At 30.5% G+C, this 16,578-nt stretch overlaps 2 protein-coding genes and 1 long non-coding RNA gene across 12 annotated transcripts; 1 reads left to right on the top strand and 2 right to left on the bottom strand.

Annotated features, from left to right (window-relative positions):
* Positions 1-229: 229 nt before the first annotated feature.
* On the top strand, positions 230-4,592 carry LOC126850138 (ribosomal protein S6 kinase beta-1). Its single transcript, XM_050592839.1, has 4 exons — positions 230-422; positions 575-731; positions 1,558-1,598; positions 1,698-4,592. The coding sequence occupies exons 2-4, from the start codon at positions 645-647 to the stop codon at positions 2,998-3,000; spliced, it is 1,431 nt and encodes a 476-aa protein (XP_050448796.1). The 5' UTR covers positions 230-422; positions 575-644; the 3' UTR covers positions 3,001-4,592.
* Positions 4,593-5,196: 604 nt separating this feature from the next.
* LOC126850144 (corepressor interacting with RBPJ 1) lies at positions 5,197-8,036 on the bottom strand. 2 transcript variants are annotated; one of them, XM_050592850.1, is made up of 6 exons: positions 7,973-8,036; positions 6,936-7,030; positions 6,627-6,877; positions 6,179-6,308; positions 5,856-5,987; positions 5,197-5,678 (listed from the first exon to the last, which is right to left on the bottom strand). In XM_050592850.1, exons 2-6 carry the CDS (start codon positions 7,022-7,024, stop codon positions 5,282-5,284), a joined length of 999 nt encoding a protein of 332 aa, XP_050448807.1. In that variant the 5' UTR covers positions 7,025-7,030; positions 7,973-8,036; the 3' UTR covers positions 5,197-5,281. The 2 variants fall into 2 exon arrangements, with proteins under 2 accessions (XP_050448807.1, XP_050448806.1); XM_050592849.1 differs by lacking the exon at positions 7,973-8,036 and adding an exon at positions 7,784-7,950.
* An 815-nt stretch (positions 8,037-8,851) lies between these two features.
* Positions 8,852-13,505, bottom strand: LOC126850157 (uncharacterized). Of its 9 annotated transcripts, none has more exons than XR_007687496.1 (11): positions 12,953-13,505; positions 12,718-12,836; positions 12,308-12,640; positions 12,072-12,201; positions 11,716-11,983; positions 11,493-11,626; positions 11,033-11,317; positions 10,589-10,909; positions 10,126-10,289; positions 9,826-9,999; positions 8,853-9,605 (listed from the first exon to the last, which is right to left on the bottom strand). It is a non-coding gene; the product is annotated as an uncharacterized LOC126850157 (long non-coding RNA). The 9 variants fall into 9 exon arrangements; XR_007687495.1 differs by having other exon boundaries at positions 8,854-9,605; positions 12,495-12,640; XR_007687501.1 differs by having other exon boundaries at positions 8,854-9,605; positions 12,135-12,201; positions 12,495-12,640.
* Positions 13,506-16,578: the final 3,073 nt, after the last annotated feature.

Below are 16,578 nucleotides of genomic sequence, written 5' to 3'. Positions count from 1 at the left end.
CATCATCTCTGTCAATAAAAGACTTGAATTCATAGTAAAATAGTGATTAATTGATCTGTCATGGGTGCGATGGATTAAAACCCGTGTATTCAAAAAATGTATTCAAAAATGCTATGAAAGTAATTTCGCATGCTGCCCTCTAGTATTTAATGTGACAATTACTGCCAAAATTCACACACACACACACACACACACACACACATGTGTAAACTCATCCAACTTGTATATTTCTATATTGGAACGTCACGTCGAATTTAATATCAACCTCAAATACAGGTTACTTTCACGCGTGTATTTGCAATTACATATGTGAATTTAGGGATCTTGTTAAAACTTGGTCTTTCCACTTCCTGCGATTGTGTATTTGAAAAATCTTGATGAATACAAGAGATTTCTCGCACATCATATTTTTATAATTCAAGGTAAGTCCTCTTTTAAACACGCTCCAATTTTTAAGATAATCGTATATATATATATATATATATATATATATATATATATATATATATATATACATACATGTATGTGTGTACATAGAGTTTATGTAAAGATTCTCATACAACATTACCTATAGTAAAACATCTTGTCGAATTAAACGTCTTCCCTAAATTATAATTTTCTGATGTGAGTTTGACAAACTGAGAATGGCAGGAGTATTTGACATTGAATTGCACGAGGGAGATATCACAAATCAAGATGAATCAGATGACGATGTAATCGAAAACAGAGAGGTAAAAATTCATCTAACATTTTCAAAAAATTTATTTTATTGAAATTTTATACAAAAAGTTTTAAATTATTATCCTAGATTATCAATACAAACTTGAACTTCTTTAATTTAATTAGGATAATTTTAATTTAATTATAAGATAAATTTTATTGAAAATATTTAGTCATATGTTGAATCACTGACTTGCAAAATATATCTTCTCCAAATCTCTCCTTGAACCGATTTTGCATGAAACGATATAAATTTGGTCGAAAATAATGTTCAATAACAAATGCATGCATTTCTCAAGATAACTTAATGTTTTTGTTTATACATTTATAACATAATATATACTCACTATTTAAAATGTGAAAATTGAAACTCTGACACAAACGAGTAGATAAATTAGTATTGCCATTGATGGTAGTTTGAATATTCTATCTAAATTTTTATTTTTATGAAATTTTTAAATTTCTGATTCTGTTTTTTTTATACATATTATATATATATATATATATATGTATATGTATGTATGTATGTAGCATGTATGTATGTATGTATGCATGTATGTATGTATGTATGTATGTGTATGTATGTACGTATGTATGTATGTATGCATGTATGTATGTATGTATGTATGTATGTATGTATGTATGTATGTATGTATGTATGTATGTATGTATGTATGTATGTATGTATGTATGTATGTATGTATGTATGTATGTATGTATGTATGTATGTATGTATGCATGTATGGCATGTATGCATGTATGTACTATATGTATGCATGACATAGTGGTAGTGATACATAATATAAATATATAATAACATAATATATTTATTCTTAGGAGGAATATGATCATGCAGCGACTGTAAGCACTATATTAGAGTAAGTATTTTGATTGTATGATTTTAGAATAAATGTTTTTTTTTTTGTCATTAAAATGTTATTGAATGTCATTAAAAGAGTTATTGAATTATTTTGCAGATCTGAAAATTTGGAGAGAGTTCAGTTGTCTGAACAGAATGTAAATCCTGGTCAAGAAAAAGCTGGTCCACAGGATTTTGAATTATGCAAGATCTTAGGAGAAGGTGGGTATGGGAAGGTCTTTCAAGTTAGAAAAGTTACTGGAAAAGATAAAGGCAGTATCTTTGCTATGAAAGTACTGCGTAAAGCATCCATTATACGAAATCAGAAAGATACCGCTCATACTAAAGCTGAGAGAAACATCTTGGAAGCTGTAAAACATCCATTTATTGTGAATCTTATGTACGCTTTTCAAACTGGTGGCAAATTATATTTGATCTTGGAATATCTATGCGGTGGCGAACTTTTCACATACCTTGATCGAGAAGGTATTTTTTTAGAGGACACAGCCTGCTTCTATTTATCTGAAATTATATTGGCGCTGCAACATCTTCACAATCAAGGAATTATATACAGAGATTTGAAACCAGAGAACATTTTATTGGATGCTGAAGGTCATGTTAAGTTGACAGATTTTGGTCTTTGCAAAGAACATATACAGGAAGGAACAGTGACGCACACATTTTGTGGAACGATAGAGTACATGGCCCCAGAGATTTTAACTCGGAGCGGTCATGGTAAAGCAGTGGATTGGTGGAGTTTAGGTGCTTTGATGTTTGACATGCTTACTGGAATGCCGCCATTCACTGGTGATGATAGAAGGAAAACTATCGAAAAAATTTTACGAGGAAAACTAAGTCTTCCACAGTATCTAACACCGGATGCCCGAGATCTAATACGAAAACTCTTGAAAAGACAAGTTGCTCAAAGATTAGGCTCCGGTCTGGAAGATGCCGAGCAAATTAAGAACCATAACTTTTTCAAGCATATCAATTGGCAGGACGTAATCGCGCGGAAATTGGATCCGCCGTTTAAACCGTCTTTGAAAAGCGCTGACGATACGTCGCAATTTGACGAGCAATTCACAGCGACCGTGCCGGTTGATTCACCAGTTGAGAGTACGCTAAGTGAATCTGCAAACATGATATTTCAGGGTTTCACGTACGTGGCACCGAGTGTCCTGGAAGAAATGTATGCGCAACCGAAAGTCGTAAACGCTAGAAGCCCGCGTAGGACACTGGTGAACAATACTGGTTTTGGTGCAGCGGCTGGTTTACACAGTTTCTCTTCACCTAAAACGATGGATGTTCATCTGCATCCATCGTTAGATTTTCAACAGCAGCATAGACAGCATATGATAGGATCCAATAGCGTAGAGGACACTGAGATGGTGGATCTCGGCCAGCCACCGAATCGTTTATAGTGCTGCAATGCATTGTACACACAATTTTCTGATACGAACTATGAACGAAAGAAATATAGTCCATAAAGCTGTTGCATCGTTTACGTTAGTGTGCCGATAAACGACAAACAGCATTACATTTAGAGCACAAATTCAATATAAATATATATATATATATATATATATATATATATATATATATATATATATATGTATGTATATATATATATATATATATATATATATATATATATATATATTATATATAGTAAAAAATAAACAATAAATTTGGGCGGCCTCTTTGATCTCGCGATATGTTTGCACATACAACTTAGACTATTTCGTAATAGCCAAATGTTCGTTTGCAATGCAAGAAAGCGAATAATATATCTTTTTGTTATGTAAATATATGAACAAATACATTTGTTAGAAAACAAATTTATGACATTAATGAAAAATTTATGAGCGAAATGCAGTTCAAATCTATAGATTGTATTAATAGTAATGCAAATACCACAATCATATCACTTATAACATAATTGGTTAGCAATAGAGTTTCAAATAGTACAGATTTATATGTATAAAGAGACGAGTGCTTTAAAAAAATATTAGAATAAAAAAATATTACAGAAAAATTTTTTCCAACGATTTTTTTTCTTTTTTGCATTTCAAGAATATATTATATGATTGAATCTATTTTTATTTTTAAATTAAATCAATCTTCTAGTTTTTTAATCCTTAATGTTTTGCCACATTTAACTAAACTTCTTTACTTCGAGTAAAACACTTGTACTTTGAATGAAAATATATTTTTTAATCTTGATCAATTTCTTTTTTATGCAATAGATACAAAACATGTATAAAAGATAAATTATATTTGTAATCAACCCTCGTTAAAACAATTCTACATTCCGGTTATTGTTTGAATATTACATTCATATTTATATAACATAATTATTGAGGGATCTTACATAGGAAATGAGATTCGCTACGTTTTGTCCTGTAATTATATATTTAATTTATTATGTAAAGAGAAATCTGTTTTAATAAAAGTAGAAAAAAAATTATATTGAATGAAAATTCTACATTGTATCATATATGTAAGAGTAAAGTCGATTTTTTAGTGATTCTAACTAGAGCAACTTTGTAGGTTGCATATTAAAGAACAGCATTTCTCTAAGATTAATCGTAATTGTTATATCATTTTCAACAGTATAAAAAAGATGAAAATGTTTCAATTATAATATAATAAAGGTATTCTCTCGTTTTATCTAGCTATATACACATACCAAGTCTCATTGTTAAACATAATGAATTAATTGTATATATAGCTATCAATTCAATATTACTTTCTAAAAGTAATAATATTGTATCTCATTGAAAATGTAATTTATTTGCAAAAAATAATTATGTGATTTCGAAATGCCCAAGTGTTCAAGGCCAGTGGCTATTTTACACACGCGCACATACATGATACACACACATATATACACACAATACAATAGTATATTCATATAAAAACATATATGCGAGACAGGATTGTTATTAAACTAATTAATTATAAAAACTACAAAAATAAATTACAAAATAAATTACAAAAGTAAGAAAAATTATTATTTATGACGTTTTTGAATAATATGCGCTACTTAAGAAAAAAAGAATTCAATTAACATCTGTAATATACAAAATATATATGTACATTGCTAATGGTTCCATATATTATCTTTGTGGAAAAAGAGAGATATATATTACATTATAATTATATATAAGAATTGTAAGAATATCAATAATGTTAATGTGCTTCATTGATTTATAAAAATAAAGTGCATGCTATTAAAATAAAATTTATTAATGTTTGTATCATAAGTGGTTATTAGAAATGTTTCAGTCATTGAATAAAATATTGTAATTAATTTACAATCTATTCCATTAAAATATGTACATATATGTGCAAATATTTAGGTATTAATCCTTCAGCTGCAATGCGCTTCAATCGAAAACTATCTGTTGTGAGGAGAACAATAATCATATATGATTTAATTAATGAGCTTCTTGAGGACGCATATACATTTGTTTAAAAATAAGAAAATATTTTTAGAGCTATTATATGTACATGTCATTTGCAACTAAAGGATCAATCTATATAACCTGCAGATAGAATAGAATGTTTATTGTCTCCAAGATATATTAAATTGTGATATGCATTTTAAAATTAAATAATATATAAACATACTTTTTTATTATTAATTATTTCATAACTACATGATACGTTTACATTTTATAAAATTTTTTAAAATTGTTGTTAATAATGAGCATGCTTTTTCTTTATTTTGTATTGCAAATTGTTTCTGTTCTTATCTTCATTTTTAATTTTCTTTTCTCTATCGTAACGATTCTTATCTGTCTCATATTTGATATTGCTATTCCTCTCTTTACGTTTATATTTATGCTCATCATTATTTCGTTTTTTTTTATGTTTATGAGTATACTTTTCTTTAGAATCGGATTTTTTTCTCTCCTTATCTTTTTTTGAACAAGAATCTTCCGAATCGCTGCTGGTGCATGTGCTACTACTGCTATTGCTATCATTATTAGTATTAGTATCACTGCTATTATTGTTAGATTTTTTACTAATTTTTTTCTTCTTCAGATTTCTTTTCCTTTTCGTGCGATTTTTCTTTTCTAATAATTGTAGTTTCCTATAATTCAATTATAAACATAAATAATCTTCTAAGTAAATAAAATTAAACAATAATTATATTAAAGATATTTTTTAAATTCTCAGATATTCTTATTATTACTAAGAGAATATATTATATATTATTATATGCTATGAATATATTACAAATGTGTATTATATAGTTCAATTAACTTACAATAATAATTTTTTTTTCTCCTTTTTTGACAGACATTTTAGAAAAGATAATTCTGACTGTTCTTCATCTTCAGAGATCATAGGATGTTCATTTTCTGGAATTCGTAAATGCTGTTGTGCATCTAACACAGATCTGCAATATATACATAAAGTAAATTTAATAATTTAATATCTATTTATTCTCTCTTTTAATAATCTATTTCATAATTTAGGCTATTTATTTATTAAAACTTATTTCTACATTATACGCTTGCAAATACACATAACATGCACGCAAGTACATGTACATGCATGCAAATAATATGTATTATAATATAATGTTACTTTTTTAGAGCCAAACCATCTTCTCGCATCTGTTGCACAAGTATCATGGTATCTGGAGCAGATGATACTTGCAAATTATTATTTGCCATTACAACACTCATTGCTTGACTATATAATGGACATTCCTTATCTAAAAATAATTTTTTATTAAAACTTGTTTTTTATTTTGTATTTATAGGTCTGAAATGCAATTACAAGATTACTATATTTAAGATTAATTCAGAATTTTATAATTAAAATGAGAACTTGTTTATTTTCCCCATAAATTTTTTCAGCAGTTTACTGAAGATGCGATAAAAGATAAGTATGAGATCAATTATCATCAAGTAAATTGCTTAATAACAGATAAAGCTTAAAACTCATTTGTTTAAAAAATAATTTGGTAATATTCTAAAAGAGTAAAAAGTAATCTCATAATTTAATAACATTATAAATATTATTAAATTACCTGTATTTATGTGTCCCCATTTGTGACATTTGATACATCGTACATTTCTTACTTGTATACCAAAAGGTTGATCTCGTATCTCACTATCTCCTTTGCAATAACTTTCTCTTGGAGCATTATATTTCCGTTGCCACTCAAATTTATATTCAGGCTCATTGTCTTCCTTCTCTCTTTCTTTTTTTGCTCCAGGAGGTGGTTCATACATGAAGTTCACACTAAGTTTATCCTTGCTCTCTTTGCTCAGCAATGCTCTGAAGAAAATTTTATATTAGAAACTAGATTATTTATTATATAACATTGTAAACTTACTTATTATTATGAAGATCTTGTTCTTTCTCATATTGTACTCGCAGTTCTTCCTGCTTCTTCTTATAAGCCTCTGCTTGCTGTTCTGCCATCCATACCTGACATAAAAACATATATTTAATATAAAGAAATATATTTTGCTTATTATAAGATTAATTAAATATATAACAAAATCGACATGTATACTGCCAATATTTTCTAATTTTTTGATTTCTATTGTAAAATATTTCTAAATGTATATTAAATATTATGCATGATAAAACTAATTTGTTATAGAAACTATTACATAATCAAAAATTATTTTACTTTTATAACTCAATACCAATATAAAATCTTTATTTATATTCTTTTAAAATTTTATTTGAAAACTTATTAAAGAGGTATTCAAAAAAATTTTGTATTTACTACTGCATAACCTATTTAACAAGTGGTATTAAGGTTAATAAATTAAGATTAAGTTATAATATAAATATCAATCCTAATTAAAAACAATTATCAATATAATTTTTTCTCTTGATAATTCTCTTCACATTTTATAAATTGTAAATTTTATAAATTGGTTAATTTTTTTCTTTCTCTCTCATGCACATACATGTAATACAAAGAAGAATATCATGATTCGGATATGAAAATATAATAAATTTCAATAAAATGTAACTGCTAAATTACATGAGAAATCGATTTTTTTTAAATTATAATAATTATTATAATTAAAAAATATATTGTATGTTATTTTAAAATATAAGATATAAGATATAAATATAAAATATAAGATTTAATATAATTTTTCTCACACAGCTATATAAAAATATTTTCAATTATAATAAAAAGATTATATTGTATTTTCATACTCGTTTCAAATTATCTCGTGATGCTGGATGGAAAAATTTCTTGCACATGTAATTGTTGAATCCCTTTCCCATTTCTGCACTTTACTTTTCTTTTGATTTATAAATATAGTAAATACAGTTGCAACTTGTAATCGCTTGCAATCTGTTGCAATACATACGTTTATATCTATATATTATACATATATATACCTATGGACTGCTAACGAACCTCACTTTCCCCATTGTGGGCTGCGGTCGGGAAGATGCTAGAAATGCTTCAAAGCATTTGATTGACCAATCAGAACAAAAAGAGCAAAGATTTCTTTATTCTGATTGGTTAATGTAATGCTTCGAAGCATTTCTAGCGTCTTCCAACCGCAGCTTAAAGGCCATTGCACATTAAAAAATTTTAGTCATAATCGTAAAGCTGTAAGTAAATCAACCAATCACAGTTCAAACATTCTTATTATGTAGAATGTTTGATTGTGATTGGTCAACTTTTTTACGGCATTATGATTATGACTAAAATTTTTTAACGTGCAATGGCCTTAAAACGGGGAGCACACACTTTTGCATAAGCGCATAATCATAAACATAAAGAAATTGATTGGTCCACAAATATATGCATAAGGAAATGAACCAATCAATTTTCTTATGCTTATAGTTATGCGCTTATGTAAAAGTGTGTGCTCCCCGCTTAAAGTTGCGTTCCATTTCACGCATAGAGCGCATAAATCGCTTGGAAATCTATAATATATGTTACGTGAATTATAGATTTTCAGGCGATCTGAACGCATCCTAAGGGCCAATTTCACCACCTTTAGTTAAGTTAACCGACGGTTAAAATCAGCAAGGTAGCAATAGAAAATAGAGGTGAATGAAAACCAAGCATTCTTATCATTTCAGTTGCCACCTTGCCGTCGGTTAATCCCAAACGATCTTTGCGCTCTATGCATTTAAAATTTCACGTATACAATCACGGCATCGTCCTACAAAATACTCCAAAGGACTGCCCTCCCCCGCCTTCAAAACCGCATCCAGCATTAGTTTTTTCAAGACAAATATGAACCAACAAACATTTTAATTAGTTTTTCCCGCGGACTTGAAGGACGGAGCATAATACTTGAAGAGCGAAGGCGAGTAGAGAGACATCAACTATCTTGCTCGGTGTGGCGTACAGCGACAACTTCAGTACTACCAACTTCATTTCATTCATTCGCCAACTAATTTCATTCATCTCATTTATTGATTTAATTTGATACATAGCAACATGGAAAACATTTACAAAACTTTATAACATTTATTCATTCGTTTGCTGACCATCTTATTGTACGCATCGTTCGAACATTAAACTTTATCAAACGTTACGAAGTCTAGTTGTTTATTGAATCCGCACCACAACTGGTGACCTCGACGTGATACAAGATTGTGAAAATATTTTGTGTACCCGCACGGGTGAACTTAAACCACCGACTTCGGAAACTTTCATATCAAGAAAAAATCGATGCCTTTAGACAGATCTCCGATTGCTACTCCAGGAACTTTAGCGTCAATTCCATTAGAGGAATTCCAGCAACACGTAACAAATAATTTGGAAACTCTTCGTCATACCGGTAGTGAGCCTCATCAATAAGGTCAGCCAAACGAGATCCATTCAAATAAATTTCGTTTTTTTTCAAATTACCGAATTTTTGGCATAAACAGCCTAAATTGTGGTTTGCTGGATTAGAAAGTGAATTTACAATCTTTCGAATTCGCTCAGACGACGTTAAATATAGCTCAGTTGTTCAGCATCTTGATGTGCAAGCATTATTAGCAATTGCGGAGATAATCGAAAATCCATCTGAAAAAGATAAATATCTTCATATTAAAAACATTTTAATTAACCGATTCACGGATTCTGAAGGAAAACGTTTTCGACAATTATTAGCCGGAATAGAATTAAATGACAAAAAACTATCAGAATTTTTGCGAGAAATTAAACAATTAGCGGGAGGAGCTATTTCGGAAAACATTTTGCATTCAATTTGGTTACTAAGATTAGCTTTCCAAGTTCAAGCTACTTTAGCTGTTGTTGAAGATTGTTCTTTAAACTGGCTGAACCGATAAAATTATGAATCGCGAAACTAGCCTGTAAGTAGCATCAATAGCTTCCCCAGTTAAAGAAAATACTTCAAATTTGGCATATCTCAAACGAAGAATTGCTGCACTTGAAATTAAACGCCCACGTAGTAGATCTAAATTTAGATACAAAGAAAAAAGACGATTTAGATCATTGTCAAGTAATAAAATAGAAAAAGAAAACCAAAAAATCTGTTTTTATCACAAAAAATTCGTTACTAAAGCATTAAAATGTACTATACCTTGTGACATGTCTAAATCTCTAATTGATAATCAAGAAAACTAACTCCACCGTTGAGTTGTGAGGCGGCTGACAACGGTTCACCTACCAATCGTCTCATTATTTTTGACAAGTTCTCAAGACTTAATTTTTTAATCGATACAGGAGCTGACATTTCTTTGGTTTCTAAAAAATTAATATCAAACTCTCAAGCTTCTTCTTTTAAACTTTATGCAGCTAATGGTACCATTAATACTTATGATTTCAAAACGTTAACTTTAAATCTTGAATTAAGAAGAGTTTTAAGATGGAAGTTTTGCATTGCGGATATTCAAAGACCTATTTTAGGAACAGACTTTTTATCATTATGAAATTTTTCGATATAAAAAATAAACAATTTTTTGATAGTGTTACCAGTCTTTTTTTTAAAGAAAAACTATTTAGAGTTTATCATTTAACAGTTTGCACTATATTTTCTGACTTACCTTTTTATAAGATTCTCGCTGATTTCTCTGAATTAACTCGTTTTGCTCCTATTTTTACAATCAAGATTCATCATGTAGAACATCATATTATTACTAAAGGTCCGATTGCTTCGACACCTCGTAGACTGTCTCCAGAAAAATTGAAATTTGCAAGGGATGAATTCAACCTCATGGTAGAACAAAGAATTTGTCGACCGTCAAACAGTACATGGGCAACTCCACTTCATATGGTTCTCAAAAATGGACAGAATTCATGGAGACTTTGTGGAGATTATCGAGCTTTGAACGCAGCCACTATTCCTGATCGATATCAACTTCCCCCTATACAAGATTTCACTGTTGGTTTACATGGTAAAAACATATTTTGAAAAATTGATTTGGTTAAAGCCTATTATCAAGTATCTGTAGCTAAAGAAGACATACTCAAAACAGCTGTTACTATACCTTTTGGCCTCTTTGAATTCCTGCCTTTTGGTTTGCGTAATGCTGCTCAAACTTTTCAACGTCTCATGAATATTATACTATCAGAACTTGATTTTTGTTTTTGCTATCTTGATGACATATTAATTGCTTCTGAGGACGAGAAAGAGCATTCTAGACATCTTCACATTGTTTTTAATCATCTCAAACAATTTGGCATGACTATTAATTTGTCCAAATGCCTCTTTGGCAAACATGAAATTCCTTTCCTTGGTTATTTAGTCACTAAGCAAGGAATTAAGCCAACATCTGAAAAGGTTAAAGCTATAGTAGATTATAAAAAATCAAAAACTATGCATGAGATACGAAGATTCATAGGAATTATTAATTTCTATCGTCGATGTTTAAAAAACGCTGCATCACATCAAGCGATTTTAACAGAATATTTAAAGGATAGTAGGAAAAGAGATAGAAAATTAATTACCTGGACTTCTGAAGCGGATGAAACCTTCAAGAATTGTAAGGAAGAACTTTTATGGGTTTCCACTTTAGCACATCCTGCTTCGAATGTACCTCTCATCCTTACTTGTGACGCATCAAATTTTGCAGTAGGTGCATCTTTAGAACAGATAATTAATGGGATTAATAAACCAATTGCATTTTTCTTAAAAAAGTTAAGTGACACTCAACGTAATTACAGTACTTACGATCGAGAACTTCTTTCTCTCTATTTATCTAGCAATTAAACATTTTAAATATAAGCTTGAAGTACGCCAAATTCTCATTCGGACAGATCATAAACCTCTAATTTATGCTTTTCAACAGAAATTAGATAAAGCATCTCCCAGACAGATTCGACATCTTGATTTCATTGCTCAATTTTCAACTAATTTTGAGCATATTTCTGGCAAACAAAATGTAGTTGTAGATTCCCTTTCAAGAATCGAATCCATTTCGATGCCAATGATAGTTTCTCTGGAAGAATTAGCCGAATTACAAAAAAAAGATGAAGAATTAAAAACACTTCTTACTAATCCATCTTTCAAGCTACAGAAACTTATACTTTCTGGTTCTACTACATCCATTTTCTGTGACTGTTCTACTGTCAATATTCGTCCTTATGTACCTCAACAACTTCGTAGAAAAATATTTAATGTTGTTCATGGTTTATCTCACCCAAGTTGTCGTTCTACCTGTAAATTAATACAACAGAAATATATTTGGCTAATCATGAAGAAGGATATCAAAGAATGAGCAAGATCTTGGTTATCTTGTCAACGTGCTAAAGTTCAGAAATACACTAAAAATCTTCCACAGAAAATTGTTGTTCCAGATCAACGTTTTCAACATATTCATCTTAATTGGGCCTGTTCCTATTTGTCAAAATTTTTGTTATTGTTTAACCATGATTGACAGATTTTCCAGATTTTCCCGATTCTTTTGATAGAAATCTCTACGGAAACTATTTCCTCAGCTTTCTATGTACATTGGGTTGCGAAATATGGTGCCTCCCAAACAATTACAACCGATCAAGGTCCTCAGTTTGAAGCTGCATTATTTAAAGCTCTTACCAACCTTATAGGTTACGAGCGAATAAGAACTTCAGCTTATCATCCAGTTTCCAATGGCATTCTGGAAAGATGGCATCGAACTTTAAAAAGTGCCATCATGTGTCACGCAAAAGAAAATTGGATTGAAATTTTACCAACCGTTCTATTTGGACTTCGCACTTGCTTCAAAGAAGATTTAAATGCATCTCCAGCGGAAATGCTTTATGGATCACTAAAAATTCCTGTAGAATTTTTCATTGAAAATCTTCCTTCTGATCCTGACATTTTTATTGAACAACATAGAATTCATATGAGAGAAATTAAATCGAGACCAACTGCACATCATCATAAGAAAACTCCTTTCTTTCATAAAAATTTATACGATTGTACTCACGTTTGGGTTAAAGATGATACTGTTAGAAAATCTTTTCAACTTCCTTATTCTGGTCCTTTTCGTGTTGTTGAAAAAATTAATGATTATCTTTTCACGATTGATATTTTAGGTAAAACTGTAAATATCACTACCGAACGTCTTAAACCAGCCTTCCTTCCAAAAGAAATAGACACCGGCACTTTGGTGTTTACGACACCTTCTATTTCTTCTGATTCATCTACTTCGACTTCTTCGGGTAAACAATTTAAAACTTATTCTGGCCCTAAGAAGAAAGTTAAATTCGCAACGTAGAACATCGCTGGGAGGGGAGTGCTGTGGCGTACAGCGACAACTTCAGTACTACCAACTTCAGCACTACTAACTTCATTTCATTCATTCACCAACTAATTTCATTCTTCTCATTTATTGATTTAATTTGATACATAGCAACATGAAAAACATTTACAAAACTTTATAACTATAATTTAATCATTTGTTTGCTGACCATCTTATTGTACTCATCGTTCGAACATTAAACTTTACCAAACGTTACGAAGTCTAGTTGTTTATTGAATCCGCGCCACATCAGCGACATTAGTGCTGCTATCTAGTCAATAATAATAGTATTATTTCTTTCAAATTGCCAAAAGTCAGAAGAACTCATTAACTATTAATTCTCATTAGTACTTAAAAATATCTTATTTTTTAAACGTAAAAAGATACATTTAAATGATCGTGGCTCTTTAATATATCCATCTAAAAGCGTCATTAATATGTAAAGAAACCAAAAAAGTTATTAGGTTTTATATGAAAAAAAAAAAAAAAAAATGAAATTGTATCAAATAAATATAATATATATCATGTTGCCCACGTTGTTTTATCCCATTTATATATGGATAATATATTTATAGAATTATTAAATTATTCAAATGACCAAACTCGAATGACCACATTTTTAATTTGTCAGAATATATTTAGTAAAAAAATAAAATAGAATATATTTAGTAAAAAGTATTATTTTAAAATTTATTAAAATGCGTTATTTTTATGTTGCGAAAATAACTGATACAAATATTAGTTATAGACATTTTTATAATAAATTAATATTATTTAAGGGGCAAAAAATAATTTATAAAACATTATTTTCAATTTTATTTTCAAAAGTTTTCATTACCAAAGAAGTTAAACAATTAATTCTGTTAAGTACTAACAGATAGCAGCGCTAATGTCGCTGACCAAAATGGCTAAAAGTCAAAATCTCCCTCCTCACTTAAGCTTGAGCCCCCTCGCTTATAGTATATGTTTATGCTCCGTCCTTCCGTGATCAACAAACAATTGCGCATTTATTGAACTAAGATTGAAACAAAAATAATATCTTTACGTCTAACTTCACACAAAATTTTATTTTTGTATTTTTAAAAAAAATATTAACCAACAAACATTGTAACGGCCAACAATCACCAACAAACAATTTGTCAAAAAAAAAAAAAATTATAAAAGTGAATGTTGACCGGCTAACTTTATGGAGCTTGGGATCAGTGTTCCTATCAGGAACCGGCTATACGCGCATGCGTGCTTTTGCGCATGCGTGGCGGTCGATATAGCGACGTACATATAAACGTGCAGATCTTGTAGCAAAACGTTATGACCATAGAATGTTAAATGATATAAATAAGGTAAAATTTTTATATGTTTAATTAATTACAATGTATATTTATATAAAATATATGTATATATTTTATTTTTTAATACATTAAAAAAAATTTTTTTTAATATTTTAAATATAATCGAGTAATAGCTTCTTTTTATCTGTTTTTATCTTACGAGATACTTTACTGATGCCGTATTTGCGCGTACAGCCGGTCTCTGATCGGAACATTGGTTGGGATGAGATAATATTGTTACGTCTCAGCGACGCTCTTTCTCTCTCTATACCTCAATTAGTGAGAAAAAGACTGCTCTCTACTTTTATAGGGCAACCTGCTTCCACCGGCTATACCCCAGGGACGCCGAGAGCTAGGACTAATCTAGTGGATCTAGGGGAATGATGTAGGCGCGGAACTATTTGGTTACTAGGAGGTTTCACTAGGTATTTTAAGGATATGGACGCAACTAGGTATACGTAATTCGAAGGTTAATCAGATTTAAAGAATAGAATTTTAATATTATAATAAAAGAAAGATATCGATTATGGTTGCGTTTTAGCGGCAAGTCCGCTTGTATTGCGGGTTCACCATATGCAAGGGGCTTGTTACTTAAGATATATATATATTAATTAGAAACCGTAAGAGTTAGAGAATTAAGATTTGAAAAGGAACATTATGATAGAAATTAAGGATAGTTAACAAATTGTGGACACTAAATAATTGAGAGTTAGTTAGATCGAATTAATTTATTATGAGAATTGTCTAAAGGATAAGGTCTTTTATTTAATATCAATACTTGATTATATTATGACTCTAAATTTCTGATAGAAAGGGAAGGTTTAGAAAAGAGGTCGAATGTCGCCAGGGCACCGTAATTAGCGCTCGGCAACTAGGTTCAAGGGTTGGGTTGTGTTCAGAAAATTAGATAATAAATTTGATTATAATTTAATCTCCTGTTGTCATTTCTTGTGGGAGATTTTTAAATTGATAGGAAACGCCGCCAGGGCACCTCGATCAGCGCTCGGCAACTAGGTTTAAGGGTTATATAAAGAATTCAAGAAGAAAGGAGGAAGTCACCAGGGGCACCATAAGCGCTCGGCAACGAGGTCAAAATTTAGGAAAAAGGGAGTCGCCAGGGGCACCATAAGCGCCGGCAACGAGGTCAAAATTTAGGAAAAAGGGAGTCGCCAGGGGCACCATAAGCGCTCGGCAACGAGGTTTAAGGATTATATTCAGAATTTAGGAAGAAAGGAGGGAGTCGCCAGGGGCACCATAAGCGCTCGGCAACGATGGATTTTCGGGAAAAAGAGCAAGGTGTTGCAAGATTAAGTCTAGTTCAAATGACAACAGTAGTATATATTTTGCATGGAATTTATAAATCTTACTTAGTATTGATATTAAGGGTGTGTTTTAAATAATAGTAGGATAATAGATTAAAGTTGATTGACTGGAAACTGTCAGCCACATGCTAATGCTTGACAGAGGATTTCTTATTATTTAGAGGATGAAAAGATAATTAATTGATATTAGGGGTTATCAGTTAATTCAAATAAAGTTTCTAATATTTATGGAAAGATGGGATTTATAGTAATTGTAAGTACTTACCGTGATGTGGCAGAAAAATCTTTCCTTCTGTTCAAGTTCTGGTCGTACCTTGTTAAGCCCTTCTCTCGTCCTTTAAGACCTCGGTCGTGGATGAAGTAGGCCGGATAAAAGTACACAGATGTATGCACAAAGTTTTTTATTATTTCTTTAGTTTTACACAGCTTAACACTGAATCGACAGTTATATTAATCGAAATGGAATAATGAATAGTACGCGAACAATGAACGAATAATACGGAGCGAATACTTATACGAAATAGTAAGGAATTAATAATGAATAATGTTAGCTAAGAATAAATGATTCGAATGCTTGAAGAGCTCTGAATTGACTGCAATGAACGTAATGCTGAATGATCTCAATGTAATGCTGAATTGACTGCCCCGATTTGACTGCCCG

This window comes from Cataglyphis hispanica, chromosome 5, assembly GCF_021464435.1.
Source record: "Cataglyphis hispanica isolate Lineage 1 chromosome 5, ULB_Chis1_1.0, whole genome shotgun sequence".
NCBI lineage: Eukaryota > Metazoa > Arthropoda > Insecta > Hymenoptera > Formicidae > Cataglyphis > Cataglyphis hispanica.
The sequence above is the reverse complement of the archived record's forward strand: the minus strand, read 5'-3'. Positions and strand labels throughout refer to the sequence as shown.